This window comes from Amphichorda felina (assembly GCF_050947745.1).
Source record: "Amphichorda felina strain 45539 chromosome Unknown scaffold_9, whole genome shotgun sequence".
NCBI classification, from domain to species: domain Eukaryota; kingdom Fungi; phylum Ascomycota; class Sordariomycetes; order Hypocreales; family Bionectriaceae; genus Amphichorda; species Amphichorda felina.
In genome coordinates, this window is record NW_028145041.1 from 1,860,610 (window position 1) to 1,878,821 (window position 18,212).

An 18,212-nucleotide genomic window follows, 5' to 3' on the forward strand; every position below is an offset into this window, starting at 1 on the left:
CCGTGCGGCCAAGCCGTATCTTGACACCATCCTGGACTTTCTTTTTCTGGAGCGATCCAGCCCTCCAAGTGATCTCCCAGCATCACTTGGCGCCCTCATCCTCATCCCACTTGCCGTCGGAGACTCGGAGACGCAAAGGAGGGGTAGACATGCAGTATGCAGTTGTGAGACAGTGAGCCTCGGATTCCACACCCAGCCCGTCCCTATACCAACGCCACATCGACCAAAAGGTCACCCGCTCTCTCGGGCAGATCAAAGTGCAGTAGACACAAGAGGGCCCTCCAGGACTTGGATGGTCTCGTGGCCGCCGCCATACATGTAGGGACATCCCCTCCCGTGAGCTCCCACTACTATGTGTACCCACTAGCAACCACCTGTGCTCGTCGCAGACCATAGTAGATAGAGAGACCATGACCGCATCATCAGTAGAGAAGCTACCCTTCTAGGTTTCCGGCAAGACGGCCATTGTCACCGGAGCAGGATCCGGTGAGTGCTTCTGGATATCACCTCAGCGGTGTATGCCTAACCATATACCTACCTAGGCATCAACCTAGCATTCGCAGAGCTACTCCTCTCGCAGAACTGCAACGTCGTCTTCGCCGACTTGTCGCTTCGCCCCGAGGCCAACGCCGTCGTCTCCCGCTACGATGCCAAGGACAAGTCCCCACGAGCCATCTTTGTCGAGACCGATGTGACCTCGTGGCCAGCCCTGGACAAGATGTTCGACGTCGCCTACACCGAGTTCGGAGACGTCCACGTCGTCTGCCCGGGAGCCGGCGTGTACGAGCCCTGCTGGTCCAGCTTCTGGTGCCCGCCAGGCTCCAAGCTGAGCCGCGACGCCAACCACTACGCCCTGCTGGACATCAACCTCACGCACCCCATCCGGGCCACGCAGATTGCCATATCCCGGTGGATGCACCCCCGGGACACACGGGCATCCGCGTTCCCGACACCGGCCAGGGTCTCCCCCAGCAACCCCAGGCGCATCGTCCACGTCGCCTCGGTGGCCGCCCAGTGGCCCAGCGTTCTGACGCCGCTGTACAATGCCTCCAAGGCTGGCCTCTGCGGGTTTGTCCGGTCGCTGGCGCCCATGGAGGACGAGTACGGCATCCGGGTCAACGCCGTGGCGCCGGGGATCGTCCGCACGCCGATCTGGACCGAGGACAAGCTAGCCAACGTGGACGAGTCGGTCGACGCGTGGATCCCGTCTGAGCGGACGGCCGCGGCCATGCTGGACTGCGTGGAGGGCGGGAGCAGGGTCGGCGGGACGGTGGTCGAGGTCGGGGTCGGGCACATTCGCGAGGTGGGGATCTGCAATGATCCGGGCCCGCCTTTGCACCCGGGGTCGGGCATGTTCATCAGTAATACAGAGGTGGGGAAACTTGAAGTCGACAACTTGCTCGGCGATAGCTCTATGTGGGGTGAGCCGCCCAAGGACTACGAGTAGATGGGGCTCCTACCCTGCAGCTGTGGGAGGGCAAGCAGCCTACTTCGCTTTCTTCAAACTATAGTTTAGCCAAGGTAAATACATGTTATTTAGCATATTGAGGTGCTTTCGAGAACAGTACATCAGTTTATTGTGCATTTAATTGAGGCTTTGGTCGCGGGTCTCAAGCTGAGTCTACGGCACAATGATAAAAGAATCAAGGCTCACATGAATCTTGTCGCACTATTTATCATATCCCATCTAAGCGTCTATGATTATAAGATTGCCAGTAATTCGATAGTGTCTGGTAACTCAAGCCTTTCAGGATCCCCTTTGTATTTTAAAATTTGTGATTATTCGTCTATGGGAGAAAGCATCCATGTGGCCGCCATTCTTACATGCCGCCGTGTACAGGACCTGATACATCCGGAGCAACCGGCAGAGAAAAGCACCTAGATTAATGTCTAGTCTGGGTTATCTCCCGTGTTCCGACATTCCGCCCGGGTTCCACCTCGCGAAGCAAACCGGGTCTTAAAAAAAATATTGCACCCGGTGGAGTTTGAGGCACGTTTTGCTAACGCCAGTGATGGGTCCGCGACCCGCCCCTCCCGGAAGATGATGGCCGGATGATGGAGCATTGATGGGGCATCCCAGCAGACGCAAAAAAGCGCAAAAAATGAACTCCCCCGGACAGGATCGAACTGTCGATCTTCCGGTTTCCCGTGATTCGGGTAACAGCCGGACGCCTTAGCCAGCTGGGCCACGGAGGAGTGGGCTTGTTGTTGAGAAGCGCCCTCGTTGAATGCCTCAAGGCCGATCACACGGGCGTTGCCAAGTGGATTTGCAGGATTGGGGTTAGGGTTAGCGCAATCCAACCCAACCTCCGCATGTCACCACCACCATTACACGACATGGGAATATCGACTTGCTCGCCATTCTACAGGAAAGCACCCAATTCCAAAAGCATTCATCCGTAATTCGTGAATACTGCCAAGAAGATCCAGACGCTCCAACATCGGACCATGGCCACTGCAGCGGCGCAGCACGCAGCACCTACCTTAGGTAGTAGTGCTACGTTGCAAGCCGAGCGGAGCGACCTGAGACCCCTGGTCCGGGGAAGACTTGCAGTGTCGCACTGGAGACGAGAATAGGGAAACCCAGCAATCGCGAGGCACAGACCGAGCTGGGGGTTCAGCATGGTCTCCCCAACCCCCTGGCGGGACCTTGGGAGTGAATGAAGGTGAGCATCTGGTCCTACCTAGTCCTAACAGAGCAGCTCCATGCATGGTGGCTTTTGACCGAGTGCGGCTCGAGGACCCAAGGGTCCTTTTTGCGTGGAGGTTCAGAGAATCCAAATCATGATTTAATATTAAAACGTACATATGTACGGAGCAATACAAACGTTTCCCTGACAAGAGGAGACTCATGTCAGTCAAGGTTGCACCGATCCAAGGTGACGTGGGTGCACGGTGAAAGAATGTAAGACGTGTTCGTACGGCAAGGGTCTGGTCGAGAGAGATGGATGTATTTAAAGAACACGCCTGCCACCCCCAGCCAGAACTCGTCAGCACGCCCTCATCTCTCGCTCCCCAGTCTCCCCAGCCTGCTTCGAGATTGATCCCCAGTGGTGAAGAAAGCAGCATTCGTACACCAGCCATGCGTCACAGCACTCTTCTCGCCACGGCCGGCCTGGCTGCCACTGCCAGCGCCCACGGTCGCCAACCCCGCGTTCCTCAGGTCAACGTGCCGGCCTGCCCTCAGAAGGGCACCATCACTTACAACGGCCGTGTCCCCGACCAGACCAAGGACTTCCCCCTGACGCAGGTCGACCTCTGCTACACGGACACGGCCATCGCCATCACCTTCACGGCCCACAACGAGACCAACTTCTACTTCGACCCCTCCCAGGGCACCAACGACGACATCTGGGAGTACGAGGTCATGGAGGCCTTCATCTACCGCGGCACCGACGACCCGCAGACGTACCTCGAGTACGAGGTCAACCCCAACAACGCCACCTACCAGGCCTTCATCTACAACCCGACCGAGAAGCGCGCCGAGGGCGCCCCCTTTGACCACTTCTTCGTGTCCGACCCGGCCGGCGACGGCTTCACCGCCGAGACCACCCTCGACAGGGACGCCCAAACCTGGGTCAGCGACGTGCGCATCCCCCTTGCCCTCTTCAACGTCAACGACGGCAAGGCCTGCGGCACCGAGTGGCGCATGCAGTTCCTGCGCACCATCACCAGCCCCGAGACCTTCCCCGACCAGGAGCTGGGCGCCTGGAACCCGCCCGACGAGGCCAACTTCCACATCACCAAGTTCATGGGCAAGGTCAAGTTTGTCTAGGCTTAGTCATATTTTGAATTGATATATAGCCTTTTATGGTTTCTGTCTTATTGTCTTTTTTTTTTTTTTTTCGGTCGTTAAAAATTTAATCGTACACCGACGCCTTGGACCACTTGGACCCGGCGCGTATCCTCTTGCCAAACACATAAAACACAAACGGCACGGGGATCAGCAGCGCGGCGAACCCACCCGTGATGCTGGACCCGGGCCCGACGCCGATGTTGTGGTACAGGGGCGTCACGACGAGGGGGAAGGCGCCCGCGAAGCACGACCGCAGGAAGGTGTTGGCGGCGACGGCGGACGCGGCGTAGGCCTGGAAGGTGTCGACGAGGTAGTTGAGCGCGGCCTGGAAGATGGTGAAGAAGCCCGTGCCGAGCATGACGAGCCCCACGCAGGGGACGACCCAGTGGAAGGACGGGTCGGCGGTCCAGCCGGTGAGGAACTGGCCCCCCGCGAAGAGCAGGGAGCCCAGCATCATCGGGGGCAGGCGGCGCTCGGGGACGGGGCGGTCCCCCGCGGCGTGGTAGGCCTTGTTGTAGATGAGCTGGTTGTAGACGTTGAGGGAGCAGCCGAGGACGGCGCCGATGAGGATGTTGAGGAAGGGCAGGGATGCGATCAGGGGGCTCCAGCCGCGGTGCTCGCCGAATATGATGGGGATGGCGCCCAGCTGCATGTAGAGGATGCCGTAGCAGAAGCTGGCGTAGAGGGCGACGAGGAAGCAGATGGGCGTCATGAGCAGCTGCACGGGGCGGATGAGGAACTTGCGCGCCATGTCGATGAGGTTGACGTCCCACTCCTCGAACTTGGCGTGGAGGGCCCAGTTGCCCGATTCGTGACGCAGGTGCCGGGCCTTGTAGACGAGCAGCTTGGGCGGGTAGCTCTCGTCGACAAAGATGACGGCGATGACGAGGAAGATGGACTGCAGGATGCCCGTGATGTACTCGGTCCAGCGCCAGCCCAGGGAGGGGTTCTGGACAACGGCAGCGGACACGATGGGGCCCAGCGTCGGCCCGCCCACGACGGCCATGGCGTAGCCGGCCATGGCGATGCCCCTCGTCGACGCGGGGAAGATGTCCCCCAGCACACCTCCCGTGTTGGTCACAGGCGCCGAGGCAAAAAAGGCGCCGAAGAAGCGCGTCAGCATGAGGGTCTGGAAGTCCTTGGCCGTGGCGCTGGCGAAGCTGAAGCAGATGGCGATAAACATGGGCACCAGGACGGCGATGCGGCGACCGTAGACCTCGCTGAGGGGCGCCCATAGCAGCGGGCCGATGCCAAAGCCAAAGAGGAAGAGGGTGGTGCCCAGGGTGGACGTCTGGGTGCCGATGTTGAACTCGTGGGCTATCTGCTTGGTGCCGGCGGCGTAGGCGGACGAGGCCCAGGTGGCGGTCATGGTGACGAAGCCGTACAGCCCCGTGGTCAGGACCTTCTTGTAGGTGACCCAGTTAAGAGGGTGGTAAGGGTCATCGGGCCCGTCAAAGTCGACTATCTGGTCGGCGCTGGTGGGGAAGCGCTCGAGCGGGTGGGTGAACCGGGGCACGGGGCGCGAGCGGATGCGCGAGATGATGGTATCGCGACGCGAGAGCACATTGACCAGCACACTAGAGTCTACGCCCGTCGCGGCGGGCAGAGGGAGGGTGGTTCTGCTCCTGCTCCTACTGCGGCTGCGCGAGTTGATCTCAGAGAGCGTCGGTCGGTGGCCGTCGTTCTCGCTGCTCTTCTCGTCGAAGCTATTACTGCGCCTGGAACTGCCGCCGAAGCTGCTCCGTATCTGCTGCTCCACGACTTGCTCTTCTTCTTCTTCCTCCTCTATGTCTTCCTCTTCTTCTTGGCCAGCGTCCGCGCGGGGCCTCGCGGAGCCATACTCGGGGTCGACGACAGTCATTGTCGGTCGCGATTGGTGAGGAGACGAGTCCGCGACAATTGATGGCTCGCGATGATATTTTATGACTCGGAAAGATGCGACGTCATGGGCCTAGTAAAGACGCTTGTTGGCCTCCGTTGCTCGGAGCTCCATTGGCCAAGGCCCTGTTTACGTCACTGAAACGGGCCGTTGCCAGTTTTCAATGGCTACCCATCGTAGTCACGCTGTCAGTTGATGTCTCAATGGCAGAGAGTATTATAACCCGAGACTTGATCCAGTTAGGTGGGCAGACGCCATCGGCCGATTTGGTGCCATGCGCATTGTTGAACCCTCGGGTGGCTGATCTGGGTCCCTAGTTGCCACGTGAGAGACGGAGAAAACGGAAGAGACGGAGAAGATGGAGAAGATGGAGCCTGCGGCAGACGAAGAGGAAATCATTGGGGAAGTATTGATGATTGCCGCCGGCAAGCCACCGGTATTAGAAAATGCAGTTGTTTAGCCCGTCTGTATTGCCAAGCGGATCAATGATTTGGAGGTCTTGTCAGCATTGAATTCAATCATTGCAAGGGCTCGGACATTCGCTGTAGCGAAAATCGCCGACGGGGGCAGACGTGCTTATCTAGTTGTGGCCCTTTGTTGGCGGTAGCGCAACAGCATTCCAACATTCCAACTCTCAAGGCCTTCTGATTCCTGTCGTCACGCTTCGTCATGGCCACTATGATTGCTCATCAAGGTTTACGGCGCTTTGCGCCGCTAATTACACGCACCGAGCTCAACGGCACCACAAACGTATAAATGAAGCACGTGGGCCTCTTCACCAGCTTCCTGCTCCCCAGCTCGGATCATCCCCTACACTCGACAACATACAGACACCCAGACCAAAACATTGACAATCGCAGCCATGTCCAAGATCCTCACCGTCTTCGGAGCCACCGGCAACCAGGGTGGCTCCGTCATCAAATCCGTTCTTGCCGATCCCGTCCTGTCCAAGGAGTTCAGGATTCGCGCCGTCACCCGCAATGCCGACAAGCCCTCTGCCAAGGCCCTCCAGGCCAAGGGAGTCGAAGTCGTAACCGTGTGTTCCATCCCCAGTTCCCACAGATGTCAAACAAATAGGTATCTAACCATGGTTCCAGGCCGACATGTCCTCCCCGGCCGGCGTCGCTCCGGCCGTCGAGGGTGCCCACACCGTCTTCCTCGTCACCAACTACTGGGAGTCCCTGTCCGCCGACATTGAATTTCACCAGGGCAAGGCCGTCACCGACGCGTGCAAGGCCGCCGGCGTCGAGCACCTCATCTTCTCATCCCTCATCAACGTCACCAAGGCCACCGACGGCAAGTTCACCCACGTCAGCCACTTTGACGGCAAGGCCAAGATCGAGGAGTACATCCGCAAGTCCGGCGTGCCCGCCACCTTTGTCCTGCCCGGGTTCTTCATGTCCAACTTCTTGGGCATGATCAAGAAGACGGAGGATGACATGGAGTTCATCTTCTCCCTCCCCGTCTCGGGCGACAAGGCCCAGATCCCCATTTTTGACGTCGCCGATGATGCAGGTAAGTGAATACTTCTACCACCGGCCTCGGTGTGTGTGCATAAAAAATAATAGTAACTAATTTACCCGGGATAGGCAAATTCGTCAAGGCCGCCATCAAGAACTTCCCAGCCCAGGCCGGCCAGCACATCTACGCCGCCACCGAGTACATCACCCCGAACCGCCTGATGGAGGAGTTCGCCACCATCGTCCACCTCCCGTCCCGCTTCGTCCAGGTGACGCCCCACGCGTACCGGGAGACCTTTGCGGAGCCGACCGCCGACGAGATGACCGAGAACATGCTGCTGCTCGAGAAGCCCGGGTACTACGACGGCGCGGACCTGGCGCCGAGCCTGGCCCTGCTGGACGAGAAGCCGACGTCGTGGAGGGAGTTTGTCGAGGCCCACAAGGAGAGGTGGTTGGGGGAGTAAATGGTTCTGTTTCCTGGGGGCGGATTGAATTTGCGGCGGGGTGGTATTAATTAATATATTGGGCAAGTGGTCTCTGTGCTAGGTCGGTATGAATGAGGGAGGCCACTGTGCCTTCACGACATGAAATATGATTATGTTTTCATTGATTTCCCGTTGGTTTCATAATGTCCTTATTATATCCCCTGTGGTACATATTTCTTCGCGTGACTACCTGATTATCGTGCGTGTCCCTGTTTGTACATATAATGAATGGCTGCGAATCCCATCATTCACACAATCCATTGGTCGGCAGTCCAAATGCCGATCACTTGGTCATCAGTTCGTAACTGGCATTTTCACCTCAGATCATTCCTTAGAGCTCAAAGTCGAAGGGATGGGACTCATCCGTCTCATGCGACTCATCAATGTAGCCCTTGAGGCGCTCTAAAAGCTCCTCTGGGCTCACATCGCCGGCCGTGGCCGAGTCATGCGGCCTGTGCTTACGCGGGGGAATGAGCACCTTGTCGATGACCTGGACGACGCCATTCTTTCCAGGCGCATCGCGCACATGGACGTTGGCAAAGCCATTGACCTTGATGGCGGTCAGGCCTGCAAAGAAGGCGACATCGACGCCGACGTGGGCCCCGTCAAGCAGCGACTTGAGGTCGTAGTGCTCCCTCTTCCACTCCCCGGCGTACGCGTCGTCGTCTTCGTCATCGCCCGTCTTGTCGTAGAAGGCGTCGCTGTAGAGCGTGGCGTTGGCGGCGATGTGGTACTTGAGCAGGGCCTTGAGGCACTTGAGACCGCGCTCGGTGTTGAAGAGGAAGGCGTTGGCCTTGGGGCCGAGGGCGGCAAAGGCCCTGTTGGAGGGGGCGAAGACGGTGCTGCCGGTCATCTTGACGTGGTGGATGTACTTGACAAAGTCCGTCTTCTCATAGGCGAGCAGAAGCGTGGAGAACTCGGAGGGGAAGAGGGTGAGGATGCGGCCGATCATGGGAGGGGGAGCCACGATGTTACGGATGCCGTGGATGACTCCATTCTTGGCCCCCTTTGATATGTCGTGTGAGCAATGCAAGGTCCAGGGTTAGGGGGTAGATGGGTAAAGAATGTGACTTACAATGTCGGCTGCAACGACCTTGCTGTAAAAGTTGACCCTGACACCCGAAAGGCCGACGCTGGTGCGCAGGCGCTGGGGCTCACCGCCAAGCCACTTCTCATCAAAGGCCGTGGGGATAGTGTTGGTGGTGAGAATCTTATGAGCGCGATACTCGCCCAGGCCGATGTGGTACTTGAGGGCGGCCTCGATGAAGTCCTTATCGGGCTTGGGATGGTCGGGCGGCAGGTCCTCAAACGCAGCATCGACGGGGGCGAACAGGGTGTAGTTGGAGGAGCCGGTGCTGTTGAGCAGCTTCACGACATCCGGGTGCTCATCGACGATGGCAGCAAACTTCTTTGTGTAGTTGCTGCGCTGGAGGAGCTGGTAGATGGTCAGGTCGGGGAACTCATGGTGGCCTTTGCCCTGGGCGTCGACAACGGTGCCGAGGTCGTCCTTGAACCTCTGCTGGATGCTCTCGACGGGGTGGACGACGGCGTCGATGCCCGAGTTGACAGCGTCAAAGACATCCAAGCTGTCGTCGATGGCCTGGGCGATGGAGTCGCTGGAGGGGAGGACCGAGTCCCACCAGGATGACGATGATTGCTCCTTATGGGGCTTGGGCTGGTGCTGGGGCTGGGGTGGGAAGCTGACAGGAGCCTGGGCCCGATTGACACCAATGGGGTCAGGAAGCACCAGGGCGACAGCGCCAGTGGCGAGCAGAGGGAGCGGTGTCAACTTCATGGTGGTTCAGTGAGAGGCCCTTGGATGAAGATGAGGGAGTTGAGATGGCCCACGATGCTGGCGGAGGGCGAAGGATATAGAAGCAGGCGACAAACAGGGTTCGCCAAGTCTGGCGACGGCCCAATGCCTCGGATTCCAGTTGGAGGTGCCTCTACCTCATCGACGCATCACCGGTCAACTACTCCACTGAGTGCCAACCTGACGTCAACACCAACCCACAAGTGTCTGTTTAGCACGCTATGCGCAGCTACCTGCATTCCTTAACAGCTGGAGCCACCTTTGTGGTCCGTGGCCGAAAACATCCAACTACCGATACTATCTCCAGGGATGCATTCTTAGCCCTGTTCAACTGAGCAGCTACACTGCCAATCTTGAATCTGACGGCCCGTTGGAATACGTAGGCGGCAAAATGTGGCCATTAACGGCGTCTTGTCTAACGGTGCACCCGTCAGCACCGCCTCATCAACGCCTCGTCAGCACCACCAAATCTCATACCACCAGTCTCACCCTCTCCCTTCCTCCTTCTCAGCTTCGCACTCGTCGGCTTTTCGCCTGGGCCGTCACGGCGTCACCAGTCTCAAGCGTCTACCCTTGAATCCAATTGCCCGCTGTTGAATTAGTTAGTCGTATCGATCGGAACCTGGAATAATACGAGACAACCGGATCCAAGCGATCGGGTCCAGCTGAGACATCCTGCAGACCTGCTGCACTACCGACGCCGAAACAAAACCGAAACACGACGACGCGTCAAACAACTGAACGACCGACAACCGTCCTCCGATCCGACCTGAAAAATAGCCTCGAGGCCTCTCCGACGGCGGCAGATCAAGATGCTCCGCAAGAAGGAGGCCTACACCGTCATCACCCCGATCCCGAGCTTCATCCCTCGCCAGCTCGCCATCGACATCCTCCAATCCCACTCCGAGGTCATCACCCTCAACCCGCTGGTCCTCGACCACCACGCCATCCCCGCGCCCCGTGATGCCGCCGCCGACGAGTTCTACAGCACCTGGTACGAGATCACCGAGCGCGTTCAGTTCGTCCCGGGCGTCGGCAAGCTAGGCTCCTCCAAGGTCACCTTCCGCGGTGTCTTCCACGACCTGCCCGACGGCCTGCAGACGCACATCTACGTGCCCTTTGGCATCGACCTGCGCAACCGCTACCGCATCGCCGGCAACCAGCCGGGCATCGAGCCCCCCGAGCACCGCGAGCTGGGCCTCGACGCCCTGGGCGCGCCCAAGGATGGCCTCTACCTGCGCGAGGACATTGAGATCCGCGGCAACATCAGCGTCGTCGGCTTTGTCAAGTCGCAGCTGAAGTCGGCCAGCAAGGAGATGGTCCAGCGCATCATCCGAAAAGCCGAGCTGCTTGACGCGGGGGTGCTCCAGGCCATGATGACCCAGGATGGCAAACTCCAGACTGTCAACCCCATGGACCGCTCCAGGATAAACGCCGCTGGCGTGGCGAGTCTCATGGGCCTATCACGGCCAATGTCATCCCAGCAGTACTCGAGTGCGTCCCCGTCGAATGCTCAGGTTCACAGCCGCCCAGACTCGACGCCGTCGCCCGGGTATCCCACGTCACCGGGGCCGTACCATCAGCAGTTTGGCCGGCAGCAGTTTACGCCGCCGCCCCGTCCTCCCAAGGAGCCTCCGGCGTCGCCTCAGCCGATGGAGCTGCCTGGCGACTTCCAATACCAGCAACAGCCACCGCAGGGGTCACCTGGGCTCAGTCCCAACTACTATGCTCCACATCACTATCCGCCCTCGGGCACGAATCCGGCAAGCACGGGGTCACAGCCGCCGGGCTACGGGCAACAGGGCTACACAGCCGAGTTACCTGGCCAGAGCCAGCCGAGGGACTATGCGAAGTGATTGTGCTGTAATGCTGCTTGGGGCTTTAGACTGGACGTGAGCCCTGGAGAACGGGACTCGGGCAAAGGTTGCTGCAAGGCATGTCGATTCTAGCGAGGGCGTTCATATGATATCCCGGGTGGTTTATGCATGTCCCGTAAGGAGGTGGTAGGTTGATGGATATGGCCCAGCCTCGTGTGATCTGGAGTTGCGTGGACTTGTGAGTCTGGTAGCAGAGATTATTAATTGTCTTTTCAGGATATGAGCGCCCATGGATACCTATTTTTTTTTTTTTGGAAATTGTCTACAGAAAAGTAGCGGAGATCTAGCCAAGTTCATGAATTGGCTCTGGAGACCCACTTTGGTCTGTGAATCAACATGAAGCTTTTGCTGCGCTGCAGGAAGGCCAACTTGGACTCATTGGGGTGATGCCGTCAAGTTCTACTCCTCCACACACACGATCTGACCCCAATTGACATTCGATCCCGGCTTCCTCTCCTACTAGTGTCCAGCCACCGATCTTAAATATCTCACCTGCAACTTCCCTATCCGTCGACGCCACGCCTTTCTGATTAGAAATCCGACGATGCTGAGAAATCAGGGGATGGCGACATTCCATGCGTTGTAGGGACACCTGCTCCTAACGTCAGGTATTTAAAAACAAAACAATATGGCCTCAAGTATCTCTCCATCAGACTGGAAATATCGAGACCAAGGAAGACGCAAACTGCATACGTACCAACCATGGCACCCATCCGCACCGCCATCATCGGGCTGTCCTCCGCAGCAGCAACATCATGGGCAGCAGGGGCCCATCTCCCATACCTCCTCTCCCTCCGTGGCCAGGCCAAGTATAAAATCGTCGCCCTCTGCAACTCCAGCGTCGACGCCGCCAAGCGCGCCATCGAAGCCTACAACCTCGCTGCCGACACCAAGGCCTACGGCGACCCCCAGGCCCTGGCCGACGACCCGGACATCGACCTCGTCGTCTGCTGCACGCGCGTGGACCTGCACCACCAGACCTCCCTCCCCAGCGTCAAGGCCGGCAAGAACGTCTACATCGAGTGGCCCCTCGCGCAGGATGTCGAGCGCGCTGCTGAGCTGGTCGAGGCGGCCAAGGTCGGTGGTGGCAAGACTATCACGGGTGTCCAGGGCCGGCTGGCTGCGCCCATCGTGCGCGTCCGCGAGATCCTGGAGGAGGGCCGCATCGGAAAGGTGCTGAGCAGCGAGGTTCGCGCAGCAGGTGGCACTGTGGATCGTGTCACGGTGGCGCCGGCGTTGGCGTACTTTATGGATCGGGCTGTTGGCGGGAACGTCTACACCATTGGGTTTGCGCACTGTAGGTTGAGTCTGGATCATGGTCCTGCGTTTTGACGTGGCTGACTATGGAGTAGTGATCGACCAGGTCCAGTCCGTCTTGGGGGAGGCGGTTGACACCAAGGCCCATTTCCAGCTGCAGAGACCCGAGGCCAAGCTTAAAAATGCCGAGACCAAGGAGATTGTCGGCACCGTGACGTCGAATGTCCCCGACCTCTTCAGCTTCAACAGCTACCTGCCCGCGTCGGCCATTGTCCAGGACAAGGCCTCGCTGCTGGTGAACTTCCGCCGCGGCCAGCCCTTCCCCGGCGAGCCGTCGCTCAACTGGACCATCAGCGGCGAGAAGGGCGAGCTGCGCCTCGTGTCCAAGGACAGCGCCGCGCTACAGGCGTTCGCGGAGCCCGTGACGATCGAGGTCCACGACTTTGAGACGGACAAGGTCGAGAGCGTGAAGTGGTCCTGGGAGGACTGGCAGACCGAGCTGCCCATGCCGAGCCGCAGCGTTGGCAAGGTCTACGAGACCTTTGCGGCCGGTGATGAGGGTGTTCTTGCGACGTTTGTGGATGCGTTGACCAGGCACAAGCAGCTGGAGGAACAGTTGTCTAAGTGGTCGGCCAATTGAGAGCGTAGGTCAAGACTGGACAGAATGGGGCCAAACCATGCATACGAGCAGCATGGGGGGGGGACTAAAATCTTCACATATCTATATTTGCAAGCCAGGGAATATATACACAAAGTACTAGTATGTACATCTACACGAAATTCACACAAGATCTCGTGATAGGCTCCGACTATTCTCAAGAAAAGCCAGGGGAGGACTTCCAGTTGACCTTCCGATAACGTTAGCTCTCGCTAGTTGGAGTGTTAGACAAAGAATGACATACATAGTCCGGGGTGATCTTTTTGAGGTCGGCAACGCCGATATTGGCCGCGTCAATGGCTATCTCGTACTTGAGCTGCTTAATGAGCTGCTGGACGCCCTCATGGCCAAAGACGTTGGCATACATGACGGGCCGCCCCAGGCCGACGGCACGCACGCCCAGGGCTAGAAACTTGAGCACGTCGACGCCGTAGCGCACACCGCCGTCGGCCCAGACCTCGATCTGCTCAAATATCTCGGGCGCCTCGCGGTGGATCTCGAGGGCCGTCTCCAGGCTCGACTGCGAGGTGTCGACCTGCCGCCCGCCGTGGTTGGACAGGATGATGGCCGGCACGCCGTGCTCGACGGCCTCCCTGGCGGTTTCGACTGAGCCGACGCCCTTGAGCACGATGGGCAGGTCCGTCATGTTAGTCAACTTGTGGTAGTAGTCCCACGTGTAGCCGTTGTAGTCTGCGTCGCTACATGGGGGTCAGCCATGCTGTGTCCGTACCGTTCAAATGACCGAATGACACTTACGCGGACCCGACGTCGAATCGATTGGCCCGGGGCCTGTTGCCGTTAGCCGGAGAGTCAACGGTGAAGACAATGGCATCGTAGCCAGCCTTCTTGGTGCGGTCGAAGAATTCCTGGGTGGAAGCATCGTCCTTGTCGTCCAGGTACAGCTAAATACCGAGACTGTCAGTTTCAACATACAAGTCGTGATATTTACCCGCGTATAATCCCACCTGCTGGAAGAGGACCTGGCCCTCCTTCTTGGCCGCAGCAATCTGCTCGAGAGACTTGGTGGACACGTGCGAGGGCTGCATCTCTGATGTCAGCCGGCGTTGGGGCCTGGGGTAAGGGGGGGTAAGGCGCACCATGTACATGATGCTTCCGTTAGCAGCAGCCTTGATAAAGTTGAACTCGGCATCGGGATGCGCAAATCCTCCCCTGCCGCAGGCGCTGATGTAGAAGGGGGCCGAGACGTTGTGGCCCAGGATGGTGGTGGGGAGAGTGCTCTCGATGCCCGTCACATCGACCATGGCCCGCGGACGGAAGCGGAACTGCTGGAAGATCTCGATATTGTTTCGGTACGACCACTCGCCGGCGGCGCCGTTACGGTAGTAGGCGTACTTGTCGACGGGCATGTAGTTGCGCGCCGCCCACTCGTAGTCGGGGAGGCTGATCATGGACTCCAGAGAGGGGAGCTCGCCCACAGGGAGGTCGGTGATAGCGTCCTCAATGCCGGTGTCAGGCTCATTGAGGAAGGGGCGGGCGCCCAGGGCGCCGGATGCCAGCATGGCACCGGATAGGAAATGTTGGACCTTCATGGTAGGGGCCGTCAGTAATAGAAGAGAAGATCTGTTCCAGCAGGAGACACAGCTTTGAAATCAATGATCAACAAAGACAGTTGTCTACTCGAAAAGAAGAACGAGGCCACGAGACCACCATGGCATATATACTGCATACTCTAAGCTGGAGCAGGGTGAGACCTGTTTGGAAAATTCGGGGCCCAAGAGGAGCAGCCCAGTCAATTTCGTGGAATGCCACCATAACATGCAACACCTGCGTATAGGAAAGCCTCTTAGGCTTGATTGGGAATTTGTAAGGGGTGCTGTGCTGGCCGTACCGGTGATCAAGATCCCCATTATGCATGGTGGATTAACTCAATTGAGGAACTCTAACACCGCAGTGGGCCATGAGCGGCCGGGCTGTTAGTGACGGCGACTATCTGCTGCGGGCTTGTCACCAGATGGCTTCATATCCTTATGCTGCCGGTCTTAGGTCAGCTTGTTTCGCCGTTGCCGGTCTTAGTTGACCTTGTTTCGCCGCTGCCGGAGCCAAGCCGTTCCACAGGGTCCTAGAAGGATGCGATCCCCCTTGTCCTGGACGCCACGGTTCATTTACACAGGCTCTTACAACCGCTACGAGTAAGAGCGGTAACAAATTGGCCCCAGGAAACGTCACTTTGATCGCACGGGGAGGCGGGCAGCAGAAGGGCAGCAGCAGAGACGGATGCCAATGTGTGATGCACCTCGACTGAAAAGGGAAGGCCATGAACCTGAATCTGAAGGACCACCAGTGTAACGATGCCAGCAACGCCAAGGGAGGCCACATGCAATGATGTATCCAGCCCGCATCAACTATCCAAGACATTGTAGTGAGCATTGGGGATCGCGTTTGTTTCACCGCATCGCGTGATTGGCATCCTCGTTTCGTGTCTGGGACCCGGCTGCCTCAACGAGCCTCAGTGCTCGACTCTCCCAACATTGATAATGGCGATTGATCTTCCACTGGCCTGCCGGGCGGACCCGAATTTTTGCATTAAACTTGTTGCATATTTTTCGGTAAGGTAAGCCGCGATCTCATCTCAGGATTGCTTCTGGGAATAGACGACCGGCAATGAGACTCAATGCTGGTGATGTGTATTCCGTCCCCCAAACCCTGAGCCGATCTCACGATTCCAGGCCTCTTGTCAGCTGTCCTTAAGTCACCAGCGCAATGGATTTCGCACATTTTACACGAAGTTTATCAGATACCTGGAGATATTTTGTGATTAAAGGGGTCGGAGGATTCCTTGGCGGGAGAATCCGCAAGGCCTCTACACTAATACTACTACAAGGCACTCATTATGGAGCACATGTATCCGTACGTGAACGCCAGCAGTAGCAAATCCTGGCAAGTATTCTGCCATTGGTTGGCACTAGGATCTTATCAAATACGGTACCTGTGATGCGTTCAATTGCCTACAGGTATGAAACGGCAGATCCTTCTTCTGCAATCCTTCACCCAACTCTATTCCGACCACAGCATCACACCCAACGGTATCCGTACCAGACTTTTCCACGATCCAGAAGACTCTGGGAAATTGACTGTGGCTATCCGTACGGGAATGCGGTCACGCCGTCGCAGCCACCTGAGACGGCTCGGCCCAGCCGTGTCTTGACGCCACGCCCTGATGATGACATCGAGCGTCACTTCGTAGAGAAACGACAATCAAGCCAGCTCACGCTCCCGATACGTTCAATGTGCTTGTTCCATGCGGTCGCACGACGTATACCACGTACTTTGTACGAGTATCCGCCATCCGTAGTGCAGCTCCCGTGGAAGGTTGCACATCGGCAGACCCTAAAAAGCCCGACTTATACTGATGGCTCCCATTTGATAGTTCGCCCATATTAATGAACAATTATATCCCAAAGGGAAAGACTATATTAGCATTTTAGTATCTTGAATACAGGCTTTTTGAGTCCATAATACTCATCCTCCGATGACATTATTCTTAGCGGCACCAGAATTACAACATTTCCCATCGTCATCACCACACGTACCCGATTCCTAGCCGGTAGCTTTCCCCTACACCTACCTAATGTTATTCATTGTCAGTGATTGCTCCAGTGTTTAAAAAAAACAGGGACCCATCCCGTCTCTTCCCAAGCGCCCCGTGACGAGTGCGGCTCGTCATCATCATCATCGCCATTCCAACTTAATTACCCTCCTCGTCGCCGATGCGGATAGCCCCCTCAGTTCCCAATCCCTGAGACCAATACCCGCCAACGTCGACGTTCGTCTCGGGCATCTGCCTGTAGGCCATGAGAAGCCAGAAGCCAAACACGGGCTTGGCCAGAATGTCCAGCACGGCGTAGGCGATAATCTCGGCATCCACCGACGCCCTGTGGGAGCCGCCCGCGATAGCCCAGACGCTGCGCGCTGTCAGCTATGTGCAATTTTGTTTTGAAAGATGGATGTGGACTTACATGGGGTAGATGGCCCAGAGAATAAAGATGTACGCAATCAGCGAGCCAAACAGCTTGCCCACGCGGTCACTCCTCTCCCTGACGGCCCGCGTCCCGTGCACCGCGACGTGCCAGATGACAAAGAGGAACGCGATGCAGGTAATCGTGTACCACCCCCAGCGCTGCACCGTCCTCTCGCGGCCCAGCGCGGCGAACAGGCCCGAGAAGACCATGATGAGGTCCGCCGCCACGGCCATGAGGGTGTGCGCGCCGTCGACGCCCGCCAGCAGGCACAGGTCCAGCAGGATGAGGGGCGTCGTGATGGCGGCCTCGACGTAGCGTGGCCAGAAGACGGCGCGGCAGAGGTCGTAGTGCGTGTTGGGGCGGTCCTTGTGGTGCATCGTGGCCTTGGTGCAGTGGTAGGTGGTGCCGTGGTTGGAGGCCATGGCGAAGTAGGACAGGGCGGCCGTGAGCGTGATGATGGTGGTCAGGACGTGGTAGATGCGGCGCGACACGGGGATCTTCCAGGAGAGGTAGCTGAAGAAGATGGAGGCGAGGACCATGATGGCAAAGGTGACCCATAGGGCGCGGTAGCCTTCGCTGGTGGCATCTTGGTAGGTTGGCGGTGTTGCTGGTTCTTGTCAGTTTTGATTGAGCGCCGCATCTGATGACTCTGGTGTACTCACGGACGGACGTGGGAACTGGCTTCCGGGCGCCAGCGAGGCCCTCCATGGAGTCAAGCATCATGCTCGTTCGTGTGGTCGTCAGATCCGGCCGAGGTCACTTGAGCGATAATATCGACTGTTGGAATGTAGAAGTCTTCAGATGGGCGTGATTCCGGCGAGTCCGGCAAGTTGCGTGCGTTCTGGGCATTGGGCGTACTTAAAGGGCATAAATAAGGACGATGAAACAAGGTTTGGCAGCTTCTCAGCTATGAACGTCATCCATTACATGCTTTCGATGCTATTGAGGTCATCGAGACACAGCACTTGGAGATGCATATGTCATAACGCTCCGCACAGTCCGCCCAA

At 57.9% G+C, this 18,212-nt stretch overlaps 9 protein-coding genes and 1 non-coding gene across 10 annotated transcripts; 5 read left to right on the top strand and 5 right to left on the bottom strand.

Annotated features, from left to right (window-relative positions):
• Positions 1-292: 292 nt before the first annotated feature.
• ACO1O0_009151 (uncharacterized protein) lies at positions 293-1,447 on the top strand (the record flags this gene model as incomplete). Its single annotated transcript, XM_083198504.1, has 3 exons — positions 293-295; positions 447-486; positions 543-1,447. The coding sequence occupies 3 exons, from the start codon at positions 293-295 to the stop codon at positions 1,445-1,447; spliced, it is 948 nt and encodes a 315-aa protein (XP_083046239.1).
• A 660-nt stretch (positions 1,448-2,107) lies between these two features.
• ACO1O0_009152 lies at positions 2,108-2,196 on the bottom strand. Its single transcript has one exon. It is a non-coding gene; the product is annotated as a tRNA-Asn (tRNA).
• An 886-nt stretch (positions 2,197-3,082) lies between these two features.
• ACO1O0_009153 (carbohydrate-binding family 9-like protein) lies at positions 3,083-3,775 on the top strand (the record flags this gene model as incomplete). The annotated part of the gene is made up of 1 exon (XM_083198505.1): positions 3,083-3,775. The coding sequence occupies one exon, from the start codon at positions 3,083-3,085 to the stop codon at positions 3,773-3,775; it is 693 nt and encodes a 230-aa protein (XP_083046240.1).
• An 85-nt stretch (positions 3,776-3,860) lies between these two features.
• ACO1O0_009154 (major facilitator superfamily domain-containing protein) lies at positions 3,861-5,657 on the bottom strand (the record flags this gene model as incomplete). Its single annotated transcript, XM_083198506.1, has 1 exon — positions 3,861-5,657. The coding sequence occupies one exon, from the start codon at positions 5,655-5,657 to the stop codon at positions 3,861-3,863; it is 1,797 nt and encodes a 598-aa protein (XP_083046241.1).
• An 880-nt stretch (positions 5,658-6,537) lies between these two features.
• On the top strand, positions 6,538-7,599 carry ACO1O0_009155 (NmrA/HSCARG family protein; the record flags this gene model as incomplete). Its single annotated transcript, XM_083198507.1, has 3 exons — positions 6,538-6,711; positions 6,773-7,190; positions 7,265-7,599. 3 exons carry the CDS (start codon positions 6,538-6,540, stop codon positions 7,597-7,599), a joined length of 927 nt encoding a protein of 308 aa, XP_083046242.1.
• Positions 7,600-7,951: 352 nt separating this feature from the next.
• Positions 7,952-9,415, bottom strand: ACO1O0_009156 (FAS1 domain-containing protein; the record flags this gene model as incomplete). The annotated part of the gene is made up of 2 exons (XM_083198508.1): positions 7,952-8,626; positions 8,696-9,415. 2 exons carry the CDS (start codon positions 9,413-9,415, stop codon positions 7,952-7,954), a joined length of 1,395 nt encoding a protein of 464 aa, XP_083046243.1.
• An 830-nt stretch (positions 9,416-10,245) lies between these two features.
• ACO1O0_009157 (uncharacterized protein) lies at positions 10,246-11,289 on the top strand (the record flags this gene model as incomplete). Its single annotated transcript, XM_083198509.1, has 1 exon — positions 10,246-11,289. One exon carries the CDS (start codon positions 10,246-10,248, stop codon positions 11,287-11,289), a length of 1,044 nt encoding a protein of 347 aa, XP_083046244.1.
• Positions 11,290-12,012: 723 nt separating this feature from the next.
• Positions 12,013-13,207, top strand: ACO1O0_009158 (Gfo/Idh/MocA family protein; the record flags this gene model as incomplete). Its single annotated transcript, XM_083198510.1, has 2 exons — positions 12,013-12,607; positions 12,663-13,207. The coding sequence occupies 2 exons, from the start codon at positions 12,013-12,015 to the stop codon at positions 13,205-13,207; spliced, it is 1,140 nt and encodes a 379-aa protein (XP_083046245.1).
• Positions 13,208-13,382: 175 nt separating this feature from the next.
• ACO1O0_009159 (uncharacterized protein) lies at positions 13,383-14,775 on the bottom strand (the record flags this gene model as incomplete). Its single annotated transcript, XM_083198511.1, has 4 exons — positions 13,383-13,415; positions 13,470-13,923; positions 13,982-14,127; positions 14,191-14,775. 4 exons carry the CDS (start codon positions 14,773-14,775, stop codon positions 13,383-13,385), a joined length of 1,218 nt encoding a protein of 405 aa, XP_083046246.1.
• A 2,156-nt stretch (positions 14,776-16,931) lies between these two features.
• On the bottom strand, positions 16,932-17,925 carry NOP1_2 (opsin family protein; the record flags this gene model as incomplete). The annotated part of the gene is made up of 3 exons (XM_083198512.1): positions 16,932-17,148; positions 17,203-17,812; positions 17,868-17,925. The coding sequence occupies 3 exons, from the start codon at positions 17,923-17,925 to the stop codon at positions 16,932-16,934; spliced, it is 885 nt and encodes a 294-aa protein (XP_083046247.1).
• Between the last annotated feature and the right edge of the window lie 287 nt (positions 17,926-18,212).